The sequence below is a fragment of the Poecilia reticulata genome, chromosome 13, assembly GCF_904066995.2.
Source record: "Poecilia reticulata chromosome 13, P_reticulata-male-v2, whole genome shotgun sequence".
In the NCBI taxonomy this organism is placed as follows: Eukaryota; Metazoa; Chordata; class Actinopteri; order Cyprinodontiformes; family Poeciliidae; genus Poecilia; species Poecilia reticulata.
Genome location: NC_088842.1, coordinates 9,571,551 through 9,596,324, shown reverse-complemented (window position 1 = coordinate 9,596,324; position 24,774 = coordinate 9,571,551). Strand labels below are relative to the sequence as shown.

Below are 24,774 nucleotides of genomic sequence, written 5' to 3'. Positions count from 1 at the left end.
GCCCTGATGGTTAATTTCTGCCAAGAAATGAGATAAGGAGAACAAGTCCACTATCATGCGTTATCTTTCTCAATGTGAAGAAATTGAGAATCGGAGCAGGTTTACGCTTCACGCCATGTGCAACATGTCTGTCATCACAGTCAATGAACAATGGACTGTGACGTTCTTCTAAGGGCAGCATTTTTTTTCTCATTTTTTTTTTTTTACGAACATGAAAGCATATTTTACATGACTTGTATACTTGAGCAAATTTTTTTCCATTTACTTGGGAAACCATATGTTTGCGTCCCCCTCCTGCTGCTACAGTTCTTTCTTTCTTTTTCTTTTTTTTTACTGAGTAACAAATACGAGATTATTCTCTCTGTTCTATTGGACTTTACAACATGTTTAAGCGCTGAGCTGCTGCGTGTTGAACTTACAACCACTTGGCTCACATTTAGCCGCTAAATGTCGCTCGTCCTCTTCCCTACCTTTCAACAACTGGTCTAAAACAGCAATTTATGTCAGGGGCAAAACGAGTGCCGCAATGCAGCTGCACGCGCACATGTAGCCGTAGCAACGTAAAGCATGCACACACCGCTGTCGTCCAGTTGGCACAGGTCTTCACACTCTCTGAACACACAAGGCTTGGCAGCGCATGTGTGTCTAACCAGTGTGGGAAAAAAAAAGTAAAAAAAAAAAAGCTGTTGGAGCATTTCGGATTCACAGTGTCGACAACTGATCCACCTTTGGTCCTCCAGCTGAGGGACGTTACAACGTTCCTAACTGAATGCATTTTCATTAAATTTGTTGTTTCGATCCGCTTCTTTGTTCCTCCAGCCTTTCCCGCTGGTCTCGTCCTCCAGGTGGATGGTAAAAAGAGGCGAGCTGACTGCATTCGTGGAGGACAGCGGCATCTTCGCGAAGCGGAAATCCCGACACCACGTCTACTTCTTCCTCTTCAACGACGTTCTCATCGTCACCAAGAAGAAGGGGTGAGCTGGCGAACGTGGACGATGTCGGGGCTCTGCGAGTGTGACCCGACCCGGGCGCGAGGGCTCTGCTCGTAATTCACCTGCCGCGACGTCAGAGTGATTTCCCAGAAGCCTTTTGGTTTTCAGGGCTTGCAGCTAAGAATCCCGAAGGCGGGGCCGGTGTTATGCCCAGAAAAGCCCCCCTGCCCAAATTTGCCTCCCCTGTCGCGGGAGCGCGCATCGCTCTAAGCTCTCGCATATTGACGAGGAAACGGATAAAAATATGACCGAAGAGGAAATTTTTAAGATATTTGTAACATTATCACGTTTCCTAACCATGTAATCCCTAATACGGTGGGTTTTATTTCGCAAATTATTTGAAATAAATACGGTTTTTACACTTTTATTGACACATATGAGTCGAACTTTTTTTCAGTCCGTCTCTGTTGTAAACGTTCTCCGCAAATGGTTTGAAATTCTCTGCTTTGTCTTTTGATATCATAATAGCTCAAAAGCATTACAACAGAGACCCATTATGTAGAACATTTTATATCATGCTTCACTTCTAGTCTGTTAATGTAGGAGGAAATGCAACTTAATTTATGAGCCTGAAAATATTGGCATCCGTCTTGTTGATATGAAACTTATAGCATTAGCTCAGAGAACAAGTGTAATTACGTAGAAGAGATTAAATCATTTCAACTCTTTATTTCCCCCAATTAGCACAGGGATGCATGTTTTGGCAATATAGATTTTGAGCCTGCCACAATATGCATCCCTTCTTTATTCCCCACAAATATTATCCTATCGATATAAAACATGTACCAGCAGTTCTTGGAACTACTCAGATTATGTAGAAAAAAATATTTCACTATTAACTCTTGAATTCTTTAAATTAGCACAGGGATGCATTTTTGGACAATATGGATTTCCAGCCTGCCAAAATATGCATCCCATATCTATTCCCCTCAAATATTATCCAATTGATTTAAAACTTATAACAGCAGTTCTTGGAGCTACTCTCATTATGTAGAAATAGTTATTTTACTTTTATCTCTTTATTTCTCAAAGTTGGCACAGGGATGCATTTTTGGGCAATATGGATTTCCAGCCTGCCAAAATATGCACCCCTCTCTATTCCCTTCAAATATTATCCTATTGATTTAAAACTTATACCAGCATTTCTTGGAGCTACTCTCATTATGTAGAAATAGTTATTTCATTCTTAACTCTTTAATTCTTCAAATTAGCACAGGGGTGCGTTTTGGACAAATTTCCAGCCTGCCAAAATATGCACCCCTCTCTATTCCCTTCAAATATTATCCTATTGATTTAAAACTTATACCAGCATTTCTTGGAGCTACTCTCATTATGTAGAAATAGTTATTTCATTCTTAACTCTTTAATTCTTCAAATTAGCACAGGGGTGCGTTTTGGGCAAATTTCCAGCCTGCCAAAATATGCACCCCTCTCTATTCCCTTCAAATATTATCCTATTGATTTAAAACTTATACCAGCATTTCTTGGAGCTACTCTCATTATGTAGAAATAGTTATTTCATTCTTAACTCTTTAATTCTTCAAATTAGCACAGGGGTGCGTTTTTGGGCAAATTTCCAGCCTGCCAAAATATGCACCCCTCTCTATTCCCTTCAAATATTATCCTATTGATTTAAAACTTATACCAGCATTTCTTGGAGCTACTCTCATTATGTAGAAATAGTTATTTCATTCTTAACTCTTTAATTCTTCAAATTAGCACAGGGGTGCGTTTTTGGGCAAATTTCCAGCCTGCCAAAATATGCACCCCTCTCTATTCCCTTCAAATATTATCCTATTGATTTAAAACTTATACCAGCATTTCTTGGAGCTACTCTCATTATGTAGAAATAGTTATTTCATTCTTAACTCTTTAATTCTTCAAATTAGCACAGGGGTGCGTTTTTGGGCAAATTTCCAGCCTGCCAAAATATGCACCCCTCTCTATTCCCTTCAAATATTATCCTATTGATTTAAAACTTATAACAGCAGTTCTTGGAGCTACCCTCTGCAGCACAGACGAAGAGCGCAGAGAGAAAAAAAAGCGACAGAGCGGCGAATCAGAGGGAAAAAAAAGAAATTACAAAAAAACGTCATATTTTGGCAGGCTGGAAATCCATATTGCCCAAAAACGCACCCCTGTGCTAATTTGAAGAATTAAAGAGTTAATAGTGAAATATTTTTTTCTACATAATCTGAGTAGTTCCAAGAACTGCTGGTACATGTTTTATATCGATAGGATAATATTTGTGGGGAATAAAGAAGGGATGCATATTGTGGCAGGCTCAAAATCTATATTGCCAAAACATGCATCCCTGTGCTAATTGGGGGAAATAAAGAGTTGAAATGATTTAATCTCTTCTACGTAATTACACTTGTTCTCTGAGCTAATGCTATAAGTTTCATATCAACAAGACGGATGCAAATATTTTCAGGCTCATAAATTAAGTTGCATTTCCTCCTACATTAACAGACTAGAAGTGAAGCATGATATAAAATGTTCTACATAATGGGTCTCTGTTGTAATGCTTTTGAGCTATTATGATATCAAAAGACAAAGCAGAGAATTTCAAACCATTTGCGGAGAACGTTTACAACAGAGACGGACTGAAAAAAAGTTCGACTCATATGTGTCAATAAAAGTGTAAAAACCGTATTTATTTCAAATAATTTGCGAAATAAAACCCACCGTATTAGGGATTACATGGTTAGGAAACGTGATAATGTTACAAATATCTTAAAAATTTCCTCTTCGGTCATATTTTTATCCGTTTCCTCGTCAATATGCGAGAGCTTAGAGCGATGCGCGCTCCCGCGACAGGGGAGGCAAATTTGGGCAGGGGGGCTTTTCTGGGCATAACACCTGTTTCGTAGCGGAGTCGGTTCGGTCCTCGTGTTTGAACTTGTTCAGGGAAAATCCCTTTAGAAAAAAAATTAAAATGAAAAGATATTTAAACTGAAGGATGTAGACGAAGTTTGGAAAGAACACAAGATCTTATCAGGTTTTTTTTTTGTCTAGCTACAAGTGCAGATATTTTAGTACAATTAAAATAACATTTATAGATAACTTTTTATTAAGATATAGGAGCTTGTTTTAAGTCAATAATTCCTTAATATTGATTTTATTACTGGCAGATTTCTTTACTTAAAACATAAGTGAAAAAAATCTCATAGTACAGTTACGTTTTTATAAATATCAAAAGAATTATTGACTTAAAGGAAGCCATCGTATCTTGCTGAAAAGTTACTTGTAGGTTAGTTTTGATTTTTCTAAGTATGCTTGCACTGGAAACCAGACAAAAAATATTTGATGTTTTTGCAGATGGATTAGTTTTCGTAGGTCAAAAGCAATACCATTAATACGAATCAGTCGTTTCGGGTTTATAAAAACCTTCTGTTGGATAAAGTGACGCTTAAATGTTTGAAATAGGAAAATAGTTTTTTTTTTTTCAAAATTCTTTATAAAACGTGTATGTTAATTAAAAACATTCTCCAATGGTTGGATTTTTAAACATTTTCAGTGTGACAATAGCTGCTCTGTGCGAGACTTAAAAGTGAAGATATGACTTTATTGTGTTTTACAAACCTCTGAGGTTGCCAAGCAACACGGAAGGTGCTTCAGGTTCAGCGTCAGCACTTTCGGTATCTCGAAGTTGGTGCTTGTATAACTTGGCTGGAGACCTGGCCTGCCCAGATTATTTTTGAGATAAGAGACCAAGATTGTAAAAGGAGCCACATCCCTGACGGTTGTCTCGTCAGGGATGTAATGGAAAAAATCTGAAGGTAGAGGTGTCTTATCACACAGAACACAAGCGTCCAGGGTTTATTAGAGGCCTCTTGATGGGAGAAAAGAAGCAGCTTGAGTCTAAACCGGCTGAATGTAAACATTTCCATGCTCTGACTTAAGCTGTTGCTCACGTGTCTCGGAAAACTCCTACTACTGCAAAAAGCCCAAAGTTATTCAGACTCCGGGTAGATTGATTTTAACTAATTTTTTACAGTGGTTCAGTCCCAACTTAAATAAAAGTATTGTTGAAACATGTCAAAAAAATAAACGCTTTAGATCCACTTCAGCAGCCATAAATGCTTTTCCATTAATTGTAAAGAAGAGCATAAATCCGTCCTGATGAACTCTTAAGTCTTTCCATTGTCATCTGTGCTTACGAGTACATAATTATGTCTCTATTTTTAGACAACAGCGAAAATAAGCATTCAAAAATATGCAGAGGACGTCCGTAAAGCTGTGTGTTTTTCATCTGCGTGCGGTTTCAATCGCATGCTTGTAAAATTTTTCCGAAATATCCTGTCCTTTCTTGTCACGTGTCTGGATTCGATTGCCATGCTTCTTGCAGACTGAGTTACCCAAGAATCATAAAAAAATTTAAAAAAGAAAAAAAAAACACTAAAACACATTCCTCCTTGTGTTTTTCTGAGAATCTGATCTGGAACAGCAGACTCCGGCAGTGAAAAGCGTCAGGGACCGTGTGTTTGGAAAAGGGGATTTGGTAAAGGGAGTGCTTTGGAATCAGTGTGCGTGTGTGTGTGTGAATGGGAGAAGCTGTTATAATATTGGTTTGTACCGTTTGGAGAGCCGCGGCCGCGCTGTGGCACGCCACTCCGCCGCGCTCCAGCTGCGGCGCTGAAAGAGGAAACGCGCCGGAGGTTCGCGAGGCCGGCCGGACCGCGGCAGGCCACACACCGTCTGCGACTCAACAAAACAGCAACTGTCTCGTTGGTTCTGACCCGCAGTGCGGTCCGTCGCGCGGCTAAATCCAACGTTGCCTCAAGAAGAAACCTTCCTGCTGCTTCTTGTCCCTTTTGTAATTCTCAAAATGTTAACGCTCGGAAGGCGTAGCAGCGTCAGACCCGTGACACTTAAACGTTACAGAACAACGACCTTTGACCTTAGAAGGTTTTCAGGATGAAGGTAATGTCAGATAATGATACCAGCAACAGAAGTGAAGTTGTAATGTACTGGTTATCCTGTACTTTATTCTGTTAATGTAGCAAGAGCTGTGCTAGTTTCACCCACATTTTATATGTTTAAAAGCTAGCGCTTTGCTACGCTATTGCTTTTAAGCTTTTTTTCTTTAAATACTCAGTGGAAAGTAATGACTAACTTCTTGGAAGCAGCTTTTGATTTAAAACTAGAGTCTGGAAATCACATGTCACGCCAAGACATTATATCACACTCTCAAAGTGTTGCTCAGGAAAGCCTGCGCAGCTCAGCATAGGCCTGCTAACTCTCCCTAACATTTGGTTTCCATAGCGATGGTTCCAGATCTGATTTTAAGATAAGAGGGATGGTCCAGAATAACATGGAACAAGCAGATTGGATTCTTTCAGCTTTTCTAGCAACTTGTTACCTAGAGAAATACAATTTTAGGCCAGCTCCTTAAATCTTTTAAGAGCAAAGTGCAATGCTACAAGACATTGTACGTTTTAAAGATAAAAACCTGATAATCATTAAACAAAGTGAACTTAAAATACGATAAGACAATGCAACATAAAAACTAATGTAGAACTCAGATACCCAGAAACAATTATAACACACAGCGACTTACTGACGAGTTATGGTTTGAAAACTGTATTTTTTTTAACTATTTAATCACAGTTGAGCAGTTTCATATGCATTCGAAGATATGAAATCAAAACTTAAATAGGATTTTCTGACTATATTGTTTTCACTAACATTCATCTTCAGTGTTGTTGTGGTTTTTCTTCTTGGTTATTTTTGATTATTTGTTCCTCAAATCATAAAAAGTTTCCAGAGGCCCCAAAATATCACATATTATCCATTTTTACACCAGAAACGGCCGCAAACTGACGGATGCTGATTCTTTAAAATTTATCGCAGTTAAATGTGCAACCGTTTTTAAACTCGTGTGACCAAAACAACCAGTGTGAAATGCTGAGTAAAGACGGTAATCCGTCTTTACTCCTGTGCATTCAGCGGAGATGAAAACCGCCCTGGACACCATCAGTGCTTTTATCTCTTTCTCTCTCTCACACACATTCACACCAGTAAACATAAAGCTCTTCGGTGCGCATGTACTCATTTGTCTGCATGTCTGAGCCGGAGTCCCATCCGCCTGAGAGACTGTGCGACTCCCGGTTTGTTTGCTAAAGAGCAAAGTGTACATCAGGAAAGCAGAAGCTGGCACGGTATGCGGAAACATTTGGTTGATGTCTGAGCTCCCTTAATCCAGAGCAGTGTGTTTGTTTGGTTAAACCTTACGGTAGCTTTCGTCGTATATCATTTTCGGTGTTTATAGTCCTCCGCATTCATGTCAAAATGCGATTGCAGCCGTCTTCCACTTCCCTTTAGCTGCTGCGTAGCAATTTCCGGGGCATGATACCTGCTCACCCGATCACTCATGAAGACTCACCGTACAAACGTTACGCTCCCCACCCATCCTGTTCACGTCACAAGAATGGCATTCCTGGAATTTTTACCGGTAGATTTGTCCTCAGGGAGGCATCAATGCTGACAATCCAAAAATCAGGCGAGGAAGACCAGGAAGAGATATGTTTCTAACTCTACATAGCTTGAGCCGTGTTGGAGTGATTGATGGTCAGGTGCTTATGAAGTAAGAGAAACGTACATGTTTTTAGGGGTTAGTGGTTAAAAATGAAATCGGAGGCAATTTTCTGAAGCTGCTTAAAAGGAAGCAACACGTCAGTTGTTAATGCTAAGCGCTAATCACGCTAACCTTAGAGAAGCTAAATATAGCCTAAAAAGTCAGATTGTTTTGTCTTTATCAGAAAAGTAAAACACAGTTGTAATGAGAATTTTCCTCATATAATGTAATTATTACAACGGATCATTTTGACAGCTGTTTCATTTGTGCTTATTGAAGGTAAATCAGATGAGCAAAGAATCAACCAATCAAGAATTGGAGCATCTTTACTTTATTGGGTTTGCAGTCGATAAAGATTCCCTTCGCTGTTGATTTTAGTTTTCATTAAATCATCTTTAAAACTCAAAACTAACTTTGTGTAAATACAATCAAAGCGTTTATTTACTCATGTCTAAATGTCACGTTTAGTTCTTAGGTGTCAGCTAAATTGTTTACAGTCAAAAAGAGCAAAACGGAGCGTAAATATGTACCTGCATTATCCAAGCGTCCATGTGTAGCGGTTAGCTGTGCGCAGCGTAGCAAATCAAAACTCTGCCCTAACCCTACTCTTTGTTTGAACTATACTCAAAAGTTGAAAACTGTGGCTTCATTAGCAACATGTGTGTCTGTTTTCCTGTGTTTTTAAATGAAACTTTGACACTTGTAGCACTCAAACTAGCTCTCAGGTGTGTCAGCTGGTAAAATGGGATTCGGAGACTCTCATGTCACGTCTTCGCCTGACTTCTGCTTCAGAAGCTTTTCTGCTGATATTTCCTGACTTGCATAAAATCATGAAGCCTGAAGGACAGACTGTGTGTGTGATTGGTTAGCTGTCTGCACCTTCTGTACTTTGAGAGCGAGCTGTCCAAACAGAAAACAGTGGTTCAAGGAAGTCATCACGTAAAATGTTAACAGTTCTTTTTGATCACAGAGCCTGCAGAGATGGCTTTAGTTGGTGTTTTTCTCCTGCTCGTCTCTGGCCTTGGCTTCTTTAAGCAAACGACTTTTACTCTTGTATTTAAGAACGTGTTCAACAGATTCAGATTCAAGGTTGCAATGCTCACCCAGATAGCATCATCCTCTCTGAATGTGTCCAGCCAGCTTGTGCAAGACCAAACTCTAAAACGATAAATGTTAGCTAAATGTATCCATGCAAGGGTACAATGTAATTACATTAGCCAAAGGATATTTAGTTTCCTTTTAAAACACTGGGCCATCTGACAAAAATAACTAAATTAATCAGTTCGCAGGCCTTAATCTAGGTGCTCGTTCAGAGTAAAAGTATTGTTTGTTTTTTTTTAACTGGATTGTGGAATTGAAATTAGACTCAATTCCAATAAAATGTCGTTTTGTAATTTTTATTTTGAGACCTGTGTTTGTTGCTCTGGTTAGTAATAATTTAATGGTGCAAATACTTCCGTCTTAGTGAATTTAGCAGTCAAATCAAGCTATTCCATAATTTTTTTCTGTTCCCAGGCACTACTTACAGGAAGGAAAGTTGTCCTTCCTGTTGTTCGCTGAGTTTATTCCTTGTTTGCTACCATTAAAAATTACTTTTACCTGGCAAAATGCAAATTTTAATGTACAGTCGGTGGTCTTTTTTCTCCTTATGTGATTTTTTTTGTAGTAGCAGATAAAATGACAATAAAATATATTAAAGTTTGTTGCTCCAATAGGAAAAAAAGGATTAGTTGCATTGCAGACGTTTTCAGAGCACTGTATCTTCACTTTTGTTTACTATCGATGAAGAACAGATGTGTGTGGCTGACTTCTTCACCTGCAGACAGATTCACTATGTTTAGTCAAAAAAATGTTATCAATCTTTGTACCTTTTTTTTTTTTTTTTTCTCCGCCAGTGAGGACAGCCACACGGTCATAGACTACGCCCTGCGGGATCAGATCCAAGTAGGCAGCAGTCAGCCGGAGGACGTTCACCTCTCACCGGTCAAGAGCCCCACGAGCATGCTGAGCTCGCGGCAGGTCGGCGCAAACCATCTCTTCCGGCTATGTTTCCGTAGCAACCACTCCAGCGAAAAGGTGGCGATGATCCTCGGAACGGAGTTGGAGTGAGTGCCTTGTTTTATTTTTTTCTTTTCCTTTTCTTTTTTTTTTTTTTTAAACTAAGCCATCTAACCCCGTTCAAATTTCTCTTAAGCATTTACAACACTTAGCCTTAAGCGGGAGTGAATCATTTTTTTGCCCGTGGCTTAATGTCACTCTTGCGTGTCTGTACGTGTTGAAGGCTCGTCGTACGGAAGGTCTGGACTATTGGCTCAGACAGCAGAGGGAATCTGAGATCTTTTAATATTCGGACTGAATTTCTGTGTGAAAAAAAGCGCAAGGCCAGATTTTTAGCTCCATTATGTGCTGCTATGTCCACCTTCTAACTCACAGACGGACCAACATTCCCTCGTGGTTTTAGCTACGTTAAAAGTAACAAGAGTCCATTTCTGAATCTGCTCTGAAAACAAACACAAAGGTGGAAGTGAAATGTGTTGTTGTCTTTAAGGCTAAAGTTAGCAAGAGCCCACCAAAGTCCTAAAAACAGCCTGAAAGCTGTTAGCTGTAGCTAACTCACCCCTCTGTAACTTCATCTCTCCTCATATAGTAATTAGGGAGTAAAGTGAGGATGTTCGGATTACGTAACCCAAACAAAGGAAAGGGATCTGCTTTACGTCGGCCTTCGCATTCGTTCACATGCATGGATGCGCAAACACACAATGCCGTACGCTGTAATCATCCGTTGTGGTTCAAAGCTTTGCTAAGTCTTTACTGTCCCCCCTCACTCCCATGCAAGCTGTGATTTATCGCTTTTGTGTGGAGAAATGTATTGTGTGGAACATTTCAAACGTTTCTAACACCTTCCTGTTTTTGCTTTTACCAGACATTGAAGCCTACCTATTCAACTAAACCCTAAAGTACATGTAATATTTTTCACTACTTTTCTATCCTTTGCCAAAAAAAAAAAAGCTTCAATAGTCAATAAATCTTCCCTCTTAATGTTTTTTTTTTTTTAATCTTCTCGTATATCATGGCAGCCGTTAATTATTTTTTAAACTCGACTCCAATGAAAATTATGAAACTCGACTTGTATCCTTGGCGTCATCCTAATGCAATCTTCCTGCCCAGCCTTCCTCTCTGCTGCATGAGTAGTTGTGGAAAAACCAACCCGACTCCCTTCGCTTGGTGGCGTCTGCATCAGTCGGCTGCGAATGCCACAGCTCACCGAAATCCTGAATGAGCCGAGAAAACCCAGCGGGGAGACCCTGGCAACAGTCCAGTGTCATGGTGGTAACTAGGCTTTGTTTAAGCTGTTGTTTAGCAACAGACAGCAGCTAAGCTGGCTGTTTCCCACGACCGTGCCCCCACCCACACACCCACTCTCTGCTGCTCCTTTACTTCTCCCGATCCTTCAACACATTGCCCAGAGTCTGCGTGCCTCTTCTTTCACAAAGAGGACTGTGTGAGCTCTTTGTTTTCTGATGACCGTCCCGTCCGGTCGTCCCAAGTTTAGTAAAAAAAAAAAAAAGAAAAAAAATCACACAACATGGAGTCTTGTCTCAGCAGGATGGGAGTTAAACAAGGGAGGCTGTTAGCAGTTCCACCTAAAAATAGATAATAAAAAAAAGTTTAACGAGAGACCTTCCTTTTTTTTTTTTCCCCCTCCCCAGTACTAATCTGAGCCAAATACGTAGTACACCAGTGTCTAGAGATAGCTTCTGCAGGCTAACATCTGCTCCAATAAAGAAAGAGGTCATAATGTTCTGACAAATAAAACGTGAATAGCTTCAGTTATTTCTAAAGACATATCGTAAACTCGTTGTCACAATCTTGCTGCTGATTCTTTCATGTTGAATAATTCATTGACGTCTTAGGCTAATGCTAGCAAGTTTACTCTGTGTTTGGATTTGACTTGTTAATTTTTTAACCAGCGGTCTGTTGCCCCATATGCTTTTCACGAATAGAGAATGACAAGCTGCTTTACAATATTGCAAATCCACACACACACACACGCACACGCATGCACCCCCCCCACACACACACACACGCACACGCATGCATCCCCCCCACACACACGCATGCATTTCCCAGGCACTCCAACAGACTGTCAGTCATTTGCTCCAAATTGCCCGTAGGTATGAGCCTGCAGTGATTTTCTCCAATATGAATTAAGAGTCAGTTTTCTGCCGTCATATGCTTTATCCTTCTGTACATTTTAGAGCTTATTTTCTGCTAAATCCACACAAGGATTTGATGAGTTTGAGTTGAACTTTTATGGATTAAAAGTTTTCAGCCGATGTGATTTGAAATGATTTGGTCATCTGGCCCGGTCAAAACAGGAAACCTTTCTGTGTGATATCTGATGTAAAATTGTTGAAGCATTTAATGAACATATAGTCCTTTTACGGCACAGCAGGGAGGTAAATTAAGAAGAAATAGAGTTAATTCCGAACTTTTAAACCCTTGTTTTTGTGGCTCTCCGAGCATTGGAGAGCAAAGGTGACAAAAAAACTTCAAGAGTTCTCGTTCAGTGAACTCAAGCCTTTGTATCTGCTTCCCTGGAAAAGAAATGATTCTCATCTTAAAACATTTAAATGTCCATTATGTTTCCTTTTACTGCTGACTTTGAGTGCAGCGAATGTTTGGCGTTCCAGGGTGAAATTCTTCACATTCTGACTTTAGGCTCGCCTGTTTTTCTTTCGGAAACAAAACTGCAGAAATGGGTTTTGGTGGGTTTTATTTTTTTTTCCCCCCCATCTGGCAGTTTTTGCTTTCATTTCCACTCACTGACATTTCTCCCACTTCCCTGTGCGTGTCTACGAACCGACGTTTAGCGTTCCAGAAGCAGGCGTATACGAGGACGACCTTTGATGTCGACGGCGGCTTAATGTATCAGGAATTCCAGCTGTTTAGAGACGGATCAGAGAGAGGGTTCTCTGTGTGGACTTCTATTTTTCTCTCTCTCTTTTTTTTTAAATTATTGTCTTTCTGCTCTGCTTGCATGCTGGGATGCTTTCCCCGTGACCTTGTTGCCGTCTCTAGTGTTCGGAATCTGTGAATAGCGCTCGTCTATTAGTGGAACAGAGCAGCTTCAGAAGCCTGCAGGAAAACAGAACCGATATTCAGCTGTGACAGAGAGCAGCGGCGATTATATAACAGCTCCGACCGGAGAAGGGAGTCGGTGCTTCTGTTCTGCACACTGAATCGTTTTGGATTTTTTATTATTATTTTTTTTTACCCCCCTCTTTGTCTACTCTTGTCTGCTTTCGTTTAGACGCGATAATGGGAAAGTTGTTGATGGGAAATGTAACGTGCAAGTCGCAGATGCTCGGGGATTTCCATGACTGCGCTGCGGTTGTGTCCGAGCAGTAATTAAGAAGCCCCGGTGTTCGTGATTATTGTTGGAACACGACCGATGACCTGAGCTGAACCAGAATCGGTGCAACGTCTCTCATTAAAGCCACAGCATGTTGCTTTTTAAAGATCTTTTTTAGCCCATGTCGTGTTGCCTGACGGGGTTCTGTTGAAGCGCTGAAGGCGTGGCTGTGATCAGGTCTGGAGAGTGTCAACTTGAATTGTTGCCAAAATGTGCTTCAGAAAAGTTCATTCATTACTTTTTTCTTTTTTTTTTGAAAGGGGGATGATTTTTCCCCCCCCACATAACGCCCATCTAGGTTTAATTGATGTTTTTCTCCATTTAACAGGTTAAAAATCATTAGTTGAAAACAGTTTTCTATGGTTTACTCAAGTTATTGTTAAAACGGTTCGATCCAAAGATCCACTGAACGTAGTGTAGTAAAAGAATAGTTATATACAAACTATATACAAAAGAACAGCAGTAAAGTATTTTTACACGTTGACAGATTTTTGCACCCACCTCTCTTTACATTAGTAGCATCATCCAATAAATTACTATTCATGTTAACTTGGCTTTGACAGTCTTTCCTAATGTTCTCTATATCCATATCTACTGTATAATATTGACTATAGCAGTAACAACAGAAATAATTTCTCATATTGATATGCAGTGATGGATAAAGGTAAAATAATAGTTTTCGCAGCATTGCAGCAGCAGCACGTGGAAGGCCGACCCAACAGAGAGTAAACAAACCGGTTGGAGGGAAATTGAGTTGTACGACAAATCGGGGACGAACACCCAAAAGTCTGGGCGGTGATGTTTGGGTCATCCGACGCAGGAAGGAAGGTCAGAGAAGAGGCTGTCATCACTCTCGAGCCACTTGTGTGCAAGAGGTTTCGCAATCCGCCCGGCGAGACTCGCTCTTCTTTTCAGAGGTGAAACGCGAGCCTTTCACAACGGATTTATGTATCTTGGCATTCCTTTCTCATCGGCAGGATGAATGGCTGAAGCCGGAGGAAGTCTCACTACAATGAATAGACCCATTCTCCACAGGCTTTTCGGTCAATGGGAGGGGAAGGTGGGAGGGATGGGGGCGGGAGGGGGGCTGGCACCTGCTATCAGTGCGCATACCGCACAAGTCTAAGTACGTCTCGCGTGCTTTTGCCCTGCCGATGCCTGCGCTTGTATTTGTTGGTTGTTTCAGCTGTTTTGAGCGAGAGGCCGACCTGTCGGGACTTTTGTTTTGCGCGCACGTTTACATCCGACCGTTGGCATGCAGGCCCGGCTGTCGAGAAAAGCAAACAGCTGTCTCAGCCACAGGAGGCACATTGATGTCTGTGAAATTGAGTGAGAAACACATGATGCTTGTAATGCTTCCAAGTATTGACACGTGTGATTTGAAGGGATTTTTAAAAGGATGGTTGTGTGTGGTTGTCAGTAACCAGATGTGTATCTTAAGAGAGGCTGTTATGTAAAACTCACTTTTTTGAGCTTGACATCATGTCATGTTATTCCCTCAAAAACGTACCTGGAGGGATGCTTTGATTCTTTCATGCACGTTTGAGGAATCCTTGAGTCTCCCATAGCAACCATTTAGGACTGCCTAAGCGCTTGCGCTCACAAAGCTCCACCTATTTCCACAAAGCTCCTCCTTGGAGCGGCCGAGCTTTCGCCTCTCCCCTCAACTCCCTCACTTCCCCCCTCAGCTAATTATAGCAGCAGCAGCAATTAGCTAACACCTGGTGAAACTGCGAGTCTGCCGAGGTCATCGGACGGACCACTTGTCAGTCCAACGCTCCTAAGAACGACCGTAAACGGCGTAATGAGAATCATCGTTGTAACGGCGTACTGGAGGCGGCGTGTCAGAAAGAGCGGGAGCCTCTTAAAGAGGCAGAAACCCAATTTCAAGGCGTCGAATTGCGAAGTTAAATTTCTTCTATGCAATGTTTGATATGTACAATGTTTTTATAATAACTGAATGTAACAGTTACTTGACTGTGCTATAAAATGACACTATGTGCCTGTAAAATATGCAATACTGCCCCTTTAACGCAGTGAAATATCTGTTTTTTGCAGCCAGAAATATTCAAATCCAGCTGTATTCATCATTTTTGCCAAAAAAGAAATAGAGGAACCATCTAATATCAGCAGCAGGTGTGGGAGGGGCACCACTGTGTTACTCTACACGTAGTCTAACATTTTCTCTGGCTTTTTATGAACAGGACATAAAAGGATAGTGTGATGGAGCATTTTAGCAGTTTTATCAGTAACACCTCAACCCTGGTCATCGGTTAAAGGATCAGGTCCTTACATAATCACCAGCTCACACTAACAATGCAAAAGTTAGCATTTTGTTATATAATTAAGCACACCTTTGATAATTAGAATACAAGTATCATTTATCAGATTAAAGTCTGATCTAAAAAAAAAACACCACTAATTTTTGGACTCTGAATGGAGATGGGTTTTTTTTTCAGTCAGCACTAAAAGTAAACAGGTCCTAATGGCTCAATTAAAACCCAAAGGCTGCTGCTCTGATTGCTGCTGTGTGGGCAGCTTGATGACCAGCACAAACATAAAGAGCTTCTTTACAATGAAAAGTCTCTCTGGTGATTTTTCATTCTTACTTACTGACTCGCTGCTGCGTTTTGCTGCATGTGCGACCTAAAAAAAAACCCCAAAAAAACATCAGAACTCGGTGGAAGCGCAATAATGAGATCTGACTCACGTCCGATCCGCTACTTTCAGCTACTTTTGTGCAGCTGTCTGTGTTTGGAGGCCACCAACACTTGAGTCACCCAGGCCTCCGAATGAACCATCCTCTCCTTCATTTTCCACCTCTCCCCCCGCCCCAGTTTCTCTTTATCGCTCCCTCCATCTCCCCCCTCCGCCCCCCCTGCTTGGTGGGAATTCTTCAGAGCAGGTGAGATGGTATCTGGTTTCACAGGATCCGACCCGTGCGGCTCCACCTACTTCGTTTCCCACGGAGCGCGCGCATGGGGGGAGCGGAGGAAAGCAAAAAGCAGGTCTGTCCTCCACCGAGAATCAGCCCTTTGTGCTCGTTTTATCTCGGCGCTGAATAGGGGCTGGAAAGAGGGAGGGAAGGGAAAACTTCCTGTTGAAAACAAAGGTGTCGGAACATCTGTAGTTTTAAAAGTGAAACTCTGGAAAAGTTTTTCAAAGAAATGTTGTTGTTGTTTTTTTTTTTGCTTGTTTGTTTAGGAATGAGCGTGCACGCTGGATCAGTGCCCTGGGCCAGAATGACAACGATGACAGGAGACATGACAGAACCAGTAAGTTGTCTCAAAAAAAAAAATTCTCCTTTTTGAGCTCATTGCACCACCTTGTGGCCCTTCAGCGAAACTGAACTTCAATGTAACTGAATTCTGGAACAAACTTGCGGCAATGTTTTTTTTTTTTTCTCTCGCTCTTCCAGATGTTACGCAGGTCGAGGTGATAAGGACGTACACGGCGAAGCAGCCAGACGAGCTGTCGCTGCAGGTGGCCGACGTGGTGCTGGTCTCACAGCATGTGGACGGTACGTCGCCTCTCCTTCGCTCACATTTCCTACGGAGCTCGATTATGTATTTTTGTTCGTCTCGACAGATTGCAGCATCATTGAGAAAACATTATTTCAGTCGGTTAAATGAGGGCGAAACTCATTTATTAGACAGCTCACACACAGATTTTAAAATTTTAGGGTTTTTTTCCTGTTTATTTTTGATAATTATAGTTTACGGCTGAGCTACACTTAGAAAATCTGAATATTATATAAGACAAATAAAAGAAGATATAATTATAGAAATGCGTTACGGTCCACACAGTCATGGGAAAAATTGTTGCCAATGAAGCCGTAACCACGCTCACAAAAAGTTGAGTGGAAGGAAAACTGTGGCAACTGCAGCTGTGAGGAGGTTGTAGACCAAGACATGTTTTGTCCATATCTTATTAACTAATTTAACTTACCCTCTTTTTTTTCCAACCATACTTTTTTCTTCCACTAAGTTTTTCAGAAATATGCTTTGATAAAGAGTCTTCTGTGAAGAGCAGTGACATATAGCGGCTTAGTAATAAACCATTTCTGTTTCAAAAGACTGTTTTTTTTCTAAATATACAACTACTAATATTCTAATTTCCCAAAAAGAAATATATTTTTAGCTGTTATGTATAGAAATCAAAATTGACCTAAATAAATCCTGAAATTGCATCACTGTGGTTGCAGATCTCTGTAGTAAACACATTTTACCCGCTGAATTGAATTAATGAAATAAATCAACTTTTTAATGATCTGGTTCATTGAGCCGTTCCTGTAAGTTTTCACCGTCTTGCCTCAATTTCCTTTCATCATGCGCTCACACTCGTGCTCCTCTCCCTGTTTGCTACCTCTCTCTTTCACATAATGGACCTGATGTGTTTGAAATCCTCACCCCCCGCCCATCCATCTCTACCCAAAAGCCTGGAAGTTAATTGCCGCTTCGGTGACCATAGCAACAGGCTTTCTCGTCAAAGGGACACAACAACATCACAAAAAAAAAAAAAAGAAACAATCTACGCTGCATAAGTAGAGGCTTGACGCGAGTCACTGTAACGCGAGCATGGCTCTCTCTCTCTCTCTCTCGTTCCCTCCCTCAGGCTGGTACGAAGGCGAGCGGCTGCGCGACGGCGAGGCCGGGTGGTTTCCCGCGGAGTGCGGCGAGGAGATCACGTGCCAGGCCACCATCGAACGCAACATGCAGAGGATGGACCGGCTGCAGGGGCTGGAGACCAACGTGTGAGCCGCGCCGACCGAGAGACCGTCCGGCTGAACTTTTCGGCTGCGGACTCAGCACCTGCCTGAGTTTCATCCTGCTTCGCACCGACACGGGAGGAGAACAAAAACGAAAGCGGATTCCTTTAATTAGTCATCGCTCTCCGAGTGGGTAGGGGGCGGCCCCGACAGTGGGCATATGTCACATTGATTCATTCTCCGGCTGGTTGAGGAAAAACTTCACGCACACCGCAGCCGAAGCAGCTGCTTTCAACACCCTGCCACGTAACAACTGTTGTTAAATTTATAAATGTTTTTTGGGTTGTTTTTTTTTTGTAAATGGCGTGCTGCGTAATGAGTACAGTGGCGCTGCGGGAGGTAAAGCAAACCCAATTAGAGGGAATCTGACAGCAGCCCGGGCGCGCCCCGCTAACGAGGCTCCGGCCGGGCGATAAAAGACTTTCTCGCCCCCCCCCGCCCCGGTAACTCATGTCGCTACAAGCTGTTTCAACCAACAGCCGAGCAGAAGATCAAATCGAAATCCATATGTAAATAGAGCTCTAAATACTCATAGCTGATTAAAAAAAAAATTAAAAAACAAAACAAAAAAACAAATTACAGCCATCAGGGAAGAAGAAGGGATCTATTATGGCATCCAGTCGAGCAGAAGGGCCAAGTATCTGCACTCCAACTTGCCGTTTGTCAGCGGTTAATGTCACCCTCATGAATCAGACTCTACATTTACGTCTCAAGCACCATCATTCTCCCCCCGCCCCCAACAGAGAAATATCACTATTGATGCAAGCCAGACGCGGCGGTGTATAAATAATCCCATGTATGTATATTTTATGAATGCATGTGACGTTAAAGAAATTGTGCGTCTGCCGTCTGTGAGACCAGACCCCTGCCTGGCCCCTGCTTTTAATGCGATTGTCCAGTGTGTGAGTCATCATTTATTGTTGCCCGGCTAAAGGGGAAAAAAAAAAAAAAAGAAAACAATTTGGCGATAACACAATTTATCAAGCCAACAGCTCTGGACCCAACAGTGATGTTGACCACAAGCTGAGGTTTTGTTGTACAGAATAAGCCCCTCTCCATCCCGCCAAATGGACACGCACCTCTTGTGTGGCTTTACGTTTGCACTCAGGAAAAAAAAAAAAAAAATTGATGCAATTGATGAACTTCTTTTGCTTCAACATATTCCTCCTTTTGTAACTATTTTCAAAAAAAGAGACAAAAAGCAACAGATTTGCATGTGTAAATATGTACAGTAACATTTGTGTTTTCTTGAATACAGATTTATATCGGAAGAAAAAGCAATTTTGATTAGTCTCTTAATAAAAGTGTAATTGCTCTCCGTGTCGTTTTCCAAGTGATCATTTCATTCTGCATGTTGACAGTCAGATGCTCTTGCACACTGAACACATGAATCTGAATCATTTATTGGAAATTAAATGTATTGCCGTAGTTCAACATTTTAAATAGGAATACAAAACCTAAAAAAAAAATCAATTCATATTTTAACAGATATTTTGCGCGGCAGGTGTGTAAGTGGGGAAAACGTCGTCGTACCTTGTGCGGCACGTGAAACCTCTGGCTGCTTTGGTAGTGCAAGATTTAGTACAGGCACAGCTTGAACACCACATAATAAACCCGTTTCAAATCAATAGCCCAATGTTGTCTGATGCAGGAGTTTAATCATGTTCAGTGCTCTACAGTCTCTCTGGCAAATTGGCAACAACAAAGTGTAGCAACACCACATTGATGTCGACAGAGTTAGTAAGCATTTTAAATCCACACATTTATATATACATTATTTGTATGTACATGCTTGCTGCTGCTGATAATGCATGGTGTCAGATCACTTTAATAACCAAAAGCTATTTTTACGTCTTTTTGTCAGTGAATACATTGTGAAATAAATTTGTTGATCAAGTGTGATGGATCTCTCTTAATCAAGTGTCTGCGTGAGGTGGGATGAGATCCAGAAATGCTACATAATTATACATGCAGGTAAAAATAAAAAAGCAAACAAAAAAAAAATTTCAGAAGGACACTTTTTTGTCCAGAGGAAGGCACTCTTCCACCACCTAGTGTCTATTCAGAGAAATTACACACAACAGACTTGCGCAGCATCTCGGTGCAAACACTGAAAGAGCTACGATTCCTCGAAGTTCAGCCGGTCCCGTCTCGCAGACATCTTCACCCTTGACTCTCCAGTTCAGTTTCATCACCAAGGTGTGTGAGCCAAGGAACCTGGCAGGTCAAAATGCCGTATGCAAGCATATTAATGGAACACGGAGTGGAAGGATAAGCTGAGGTAAGAAAAGGAGCGACTGGAATAAAAAGGAGAGCAAAGCTCAGGCAAGAGTTTGAGAGAGATTCACAATATGTGATCCGCAACTGGAGTCTGTGCTTCAAGAGAAAGTACACACAGTGGTACTGAAGAAATGGACTGCAACATTTGCATTCCCCGTGTTAACCCAATTCTGGACAAAATAAATGTTAAAAACCTAAGCTGTAGAGATAAAAGTGGATGGTAACAGTAAACGTTCCAACAGTATTTCAGGATCTGTGTGACGGTTCGGTTGAAGTGAACTCTGGTGCGGTTCGAATGCATATGTGAAAGCCAAGCGGGCCGGAGGCAGCTCCAAAAGCAAAAAGCAGACTGCGGCACAGGGTATTCTGGGTAAATAAGACCAAAACGAGCGTGCTGGCTTATTTCTAGTAGGAGACAATTACTTTTACGAAAGACAGGAGAGAAATCCTTCAACTTAAAATCTGACATTAAACCATTTCTGTTTTCAGTTTGCAAGAAAAGAAGTTGAGCTCATGTCTTCTTCAGAGGCTTTCGTGTCGTTTCCTTCAATGATTCTTGCACAGCGCCACCACAGGGTGAACAGGTTTTTCATGGGGTTTGGATCCTTTGACACAGTGCAGTCAGAATGCGAACCGAACCAGCTGAAAATGGAACAAATGTTGCCATTTCGATCCCTAATCGAACCCACTGTACCAAACTATCATGTGTGAAAACACCCTTTCTCTAGGCATTTAACTGAAAAGGTGGTAGACGTCGCACAGAGTGATTTTAAGTAGCTTCTTTATTGCATAATCAATTATGTGGAAAAAAGGTGAAACTTTCCCAAACATAAAATGTACAAACGAAACAAAAAAAGGATGCATACAGACAGGTTGGTCCTTGAATAATCTTAAAAAAGCGAAGCACGATTCATTTTCATTTTTTCAGCACTAAGCCTTCCGTGTTTGGCCTTCAGCATCTAGGGAGAACTAAAGTTTAAAACCAAGCAGAAGCATCAAGGAGGCCAGCTGTCTATCATAAATATTCCAACAAACTCATGTCTGGAGATGCAGTCAGTCATCGCAAAAGCCTCCTCTCTTCATTGCCAGCCAAACGCCCGGTCACTTTCAATCATTGTCGTCGTCGTCGTCATCATCGAAGTAAGTGTGCCTTCCGCTGGGAGCAGACGCCCACGTCCTGCCGTCGTCCTTGCTGCTGCCTGCGGGCCTTTCCTGGGTAGTGATGAGGTCTATGATGGCCGTGATGACGGCGCAGTCTTTGGACTGACGGTTATCCCAATCCACAGGAGCCGGGTTACTGATTTTGTCTTGCAGCAGCGAATCCAGCTCTCTCTTCAAACTCTGCAGGACACAAAACGGAGAGGGATTAGAAAAAAATAAATAAAAAATAGGTAAAACAAACAACACGTTGGGGTAAAACGAGCATCTGGCGTCGGCTTGGATCACCTTAACGAGGTGAGCGATGCGCGCCGGGGACCTGAAGACGATCCAGCGGTCGACCGCGACGGTCTCCTGGTCCTCGTCTTTCTGGATGCTGATGTCTCCCCCGAAGAACAGCAGCGAGAACGGCGACACCTCGGTGCAGTCGTACAGGAAGATCTGAAGGGAGACGTATTCGCGCAATTACGGCATCGCTACAGCAGATTAGCACGTTTCGGTGACGGGGAGCGGCGTTGCTGCCGAGGCCGACAGCGACGCCGCGGTGTGGGCTGAAAGTGTCCCATTAGTGAAGAGAGAGGCTGTGCCAGTTTGAAATGTGTTTCGGTGCCTCTGGTGTGAGGAGAAATGTCATCCTGCCCCATCTGTGAATCTCCCTAATGTGCTCCACTCTTTCTATTCATTTCACATCCTCGGCCGACAGCTGCTCATGTAAAGCAGTTCGCTCTGCGAGGCACGAAATGAAGAACTGAAAGCTTGAGTGTAACACTCCAATTTTTTACCTAAATAATAACAAAAAAATAACATGTATTTTAAACCTAAAACAACAACTAAAATCTAAATAAAATCTTATTTTAGAAGAATGATAACAGAACATAAATAACTGCTCGTTTCATGAAGCCACTGCAAAGTACTAATCAATGTATTGATTTTGTCTGAACTCAAAATAATCACAATGTCTGCTAATTGCCTTCACCTACAATTAGCTCATCTTTATTTTACAAAGCTGTTAGTCAGAAGTTCACATCATCTCATCAAGGCCATTGATAACAGAACATCCAGTGCCTTGAAAAGAAGTTTGGATGTAACGTGGTTTTCTCTGCACAAAGTCGAAACCATGGAACGAAACTCAAGTTAATTAGGGCGGCAACTGGCAATTATTTTAGTAATTGATTATTCTATCATTTGTTCCGACGGTTAATTGGATTAAAAAAAAATAAAATTGGCAAACTGCTGATTTTTCATTTGACCACAATACAATACAAAATTAGAAACACAATAAAAGATGCAAATGATTCCTTTTTAAAAAATAAAATAAACATTTTATTGCCAATTATGCTGTAACACAGCCTTCCTTTAGTGTATTCTAGATCATGTTGAAGCTAAGATAACGTGAAAAGCTCAGCATTTAACAGTATTTAAATGAATTGATTTATTCTTTTACACAATTTGAACCAGGTGAAGCTAAAACTACGCCACTTAAGGAGTTCTGGGTAATAACACATTTACAAACAAAAATGTTTTTTTTCCCATCTTAGACGGGAAAAAGTAAACATTTTTGTACAGTTTAGGCTAAATTACGGCTCTGAATATGTTCAGAGGGAAACGTCAGCAAACGTCCTTTTTTTGAGTCTGTATTCTCCAGTTAACGATTGATGACTAGATTAGTTGACACTTTTTCCAACAATCAATTCATCGCAAAAACTCCTACTATTATTTTTACTCAATATGTTTGCATATTCTTGAACAAGAAAAAAAAACAAAGTGCCAAAATTCCAGTCAGAATAATGCTAGGGACTCACGAGGTTTTCAGAAAGCAGGAATTTGCTCAAGGACATTTTATCCCAGCGTTAGTTCATGTTTATGTTCAGTTTCAATCTTATTCTTGATTTCCAGTCTTATTGTTTGCTGCCTTATCATTCCATCCAGCAAAAGAAACAACAGCAAAACAAAAGTAATGTCATAGGTTCATGTTGACCTCTGACCTGTGCTGTGTATTGCCCAACAAGCAACGTGAAGCACATTCACTGCACTCAAGTAAAAAAAAAAGAAAAAGAAAAAAAAAAAAGAAAACCCTACAGTGTCCTTTTAAAAAACACAAACTTTCTGACGATAAATTAAAAAGACAAAAAGGTCAAAACGAACAATATTTATATTCCAGCGGTATAAAACAAGCTGAAAATTAAGGGTCGAGTCAGTGGGAAGTAAATCAGCAGAGAGAGCCGGCACACCTACATTCACCCTGTAAGTCTGTGATGTAATGGATCACCGGGGACGAGTGCGTCAGAGGAGATCAAGTTTAACGTCATCGCACATTTTCCTCGGTTCCCCCCTCTTTTCTGCTTCTCCACTCTTCTGCCTCCTCCTCTCTTAGCGAGCAAATAACCTTGGAAATCTCACGCTGTCTGAATACCTCACACTGCGAGCGCAGCAGCGCGGCATTGAGCGAGAGGGGAAGAAGAATACAAAACAAAAGAAAAAGATTTAACTGCAACACGCAAAGGTAAATTACAACCCGACACGTTTTCTTTGTCGACACAGAGATGACGAAGGTCCAGGATGCAATCAGAGCGATTTCTCTATGAAACCTGGTTTTATTTCCTGCAGAGCAGCAGCTCTCGCACAGGACCAACAAAGACGCATAGATGAAGAAAACAAGAGTTTGAGGAAGGGTTTATTAAAAAAAAAAGGAAGACGCTTTTGAGTGTGGCGGTCAGGAATCGGCGTCGACCGCTTCGCCCCTCTGACCGCGTCTTGCATTGTGCCTGGAAGCTTTGAAGCCCGATAGCCTTTGAGAGACGGTTGAAAGGCGGCGTTTTTAATCAAATATTCATTAAGTGCAAAGCCGGCGTGGCACCGCCGCCAACCTTTAGCCACTGGTGCTTCCAAATCCTCTCACAGGTGCTCTTCAGAAGAGGCCAGGCAGAATCCCAAAAGCCGTTTTCTCACACGAGCAGAGATGTGCAGGAGAAAACACGAACAATACGGGCTTGTGTTTTTAGCGGTGGTGGTGGTTGTTCACGCCGGGGGTTTCACAGGTGGAGATTTTCCGCCAGCGATGCGCTCAAATGGCAAGATATTTGGGGAAATGAACCAAAAACGCAGCACAGGAGGTGGGACGTGATAAACCAAATATAGACGAGAGTCACGGTTCTGCTGATTCCCGACCTGTAAAATCAACTTGTCGCTTAAAGGATACCTGTCTGGAGGCACAAAATACACGGAAAGATCTAAAAAAAAAAAAAAAGAAGAAGAAGAAAAGCAACACATCCTTCACCGATCTAAAGACCTCATGCTCCAGCAGACATGAGTTATGGAAGAGGGAAGTGATCTGAAAGCACATCAGCAGGTCCAAGTGTAAATGGTTCAACAAAATAAAATGAAGAAAAGGGAAGTGACCTAGTCTTCTCTGCAAAGAAGCTGAAGTAAATAAAGACTAAAGTTTCTACATGGTGAAGTAAAAGGCTTATTGCCAGTCATTGCAAATTGTCGGTTTATGGAGGCAAAGGTGGCACAGCCAGGTGTTAGGTGGAACAGGCAACGTTTTTGTTTTTAATAAAGTAATTTGAATACGGTCTGT

The 24,774-nt window shown here is 41.5% G+C and overlaps 2 protein-coding genes across 4 annotated transcripts in view; one reads left to right on the top strand and one right to left on the bottom strand.

Annotated features, from left to right (window-relative positions):
- Positions 1-19,074, top strand: part of LOC103474707 (rho guanine nucleotide exchange factor 26) — a 32,649-nt gene extending 13,575 nt beyond the window's left edge. The window contains exons 11-15 of the mRNA XM_008425852.3: positions 820-974; positions 9,468-9,677; positions 16,193-16,263; positions 16,407-16,508; positions 17,603-19,074. Of these exons, the coding sequence (XP_008424074.2) occupies positions 820-974; positions 9,468-9,677; positions 16,193-16,263; positions 16,407-16,508; positions 17,603-17,745 (681 nt within the window). The 3' untranslated portion in view covers positions 17,746-19,074. The remainder of the gene's footprint in view (positions 1-819; positions 975-9,467; positions 9,678-16,192; positions 16,264-16,406; positions 16,509-17,602) is intronic.
- A 1,726-nt stretch (positions 19,075-20,800) lies between these two features.
- The window catches only part of dhx36 (DEAH (Asp-Glu-Ala-His) box polypeptide 36), a 34,579-nt gene continuing 30,605 nt past the window's right edge, over positions 20,801-24,774 (bottom strand). For all 3 annotated transcript variants that reach the window (XM_008425855.3, XM_008425856.3, XM_008425854.3), the window contains 2 exons: positions 21,483-21,635; positions 20,801-21,377 (listed from right to left, as the gene is read on the bottom strand). In XM_008425855.3, coding sequence (XP_008424077.2) covers positions 21,144-21,377; positions 21,483-21,635 — 387 coding nt within the window. In that variant the 3' untranslated portion in view covers positions 20,801-21,143. The remainder of the gene's footprint in view (positions 21,378-21,482; positions 21,636-24,774) is intronic.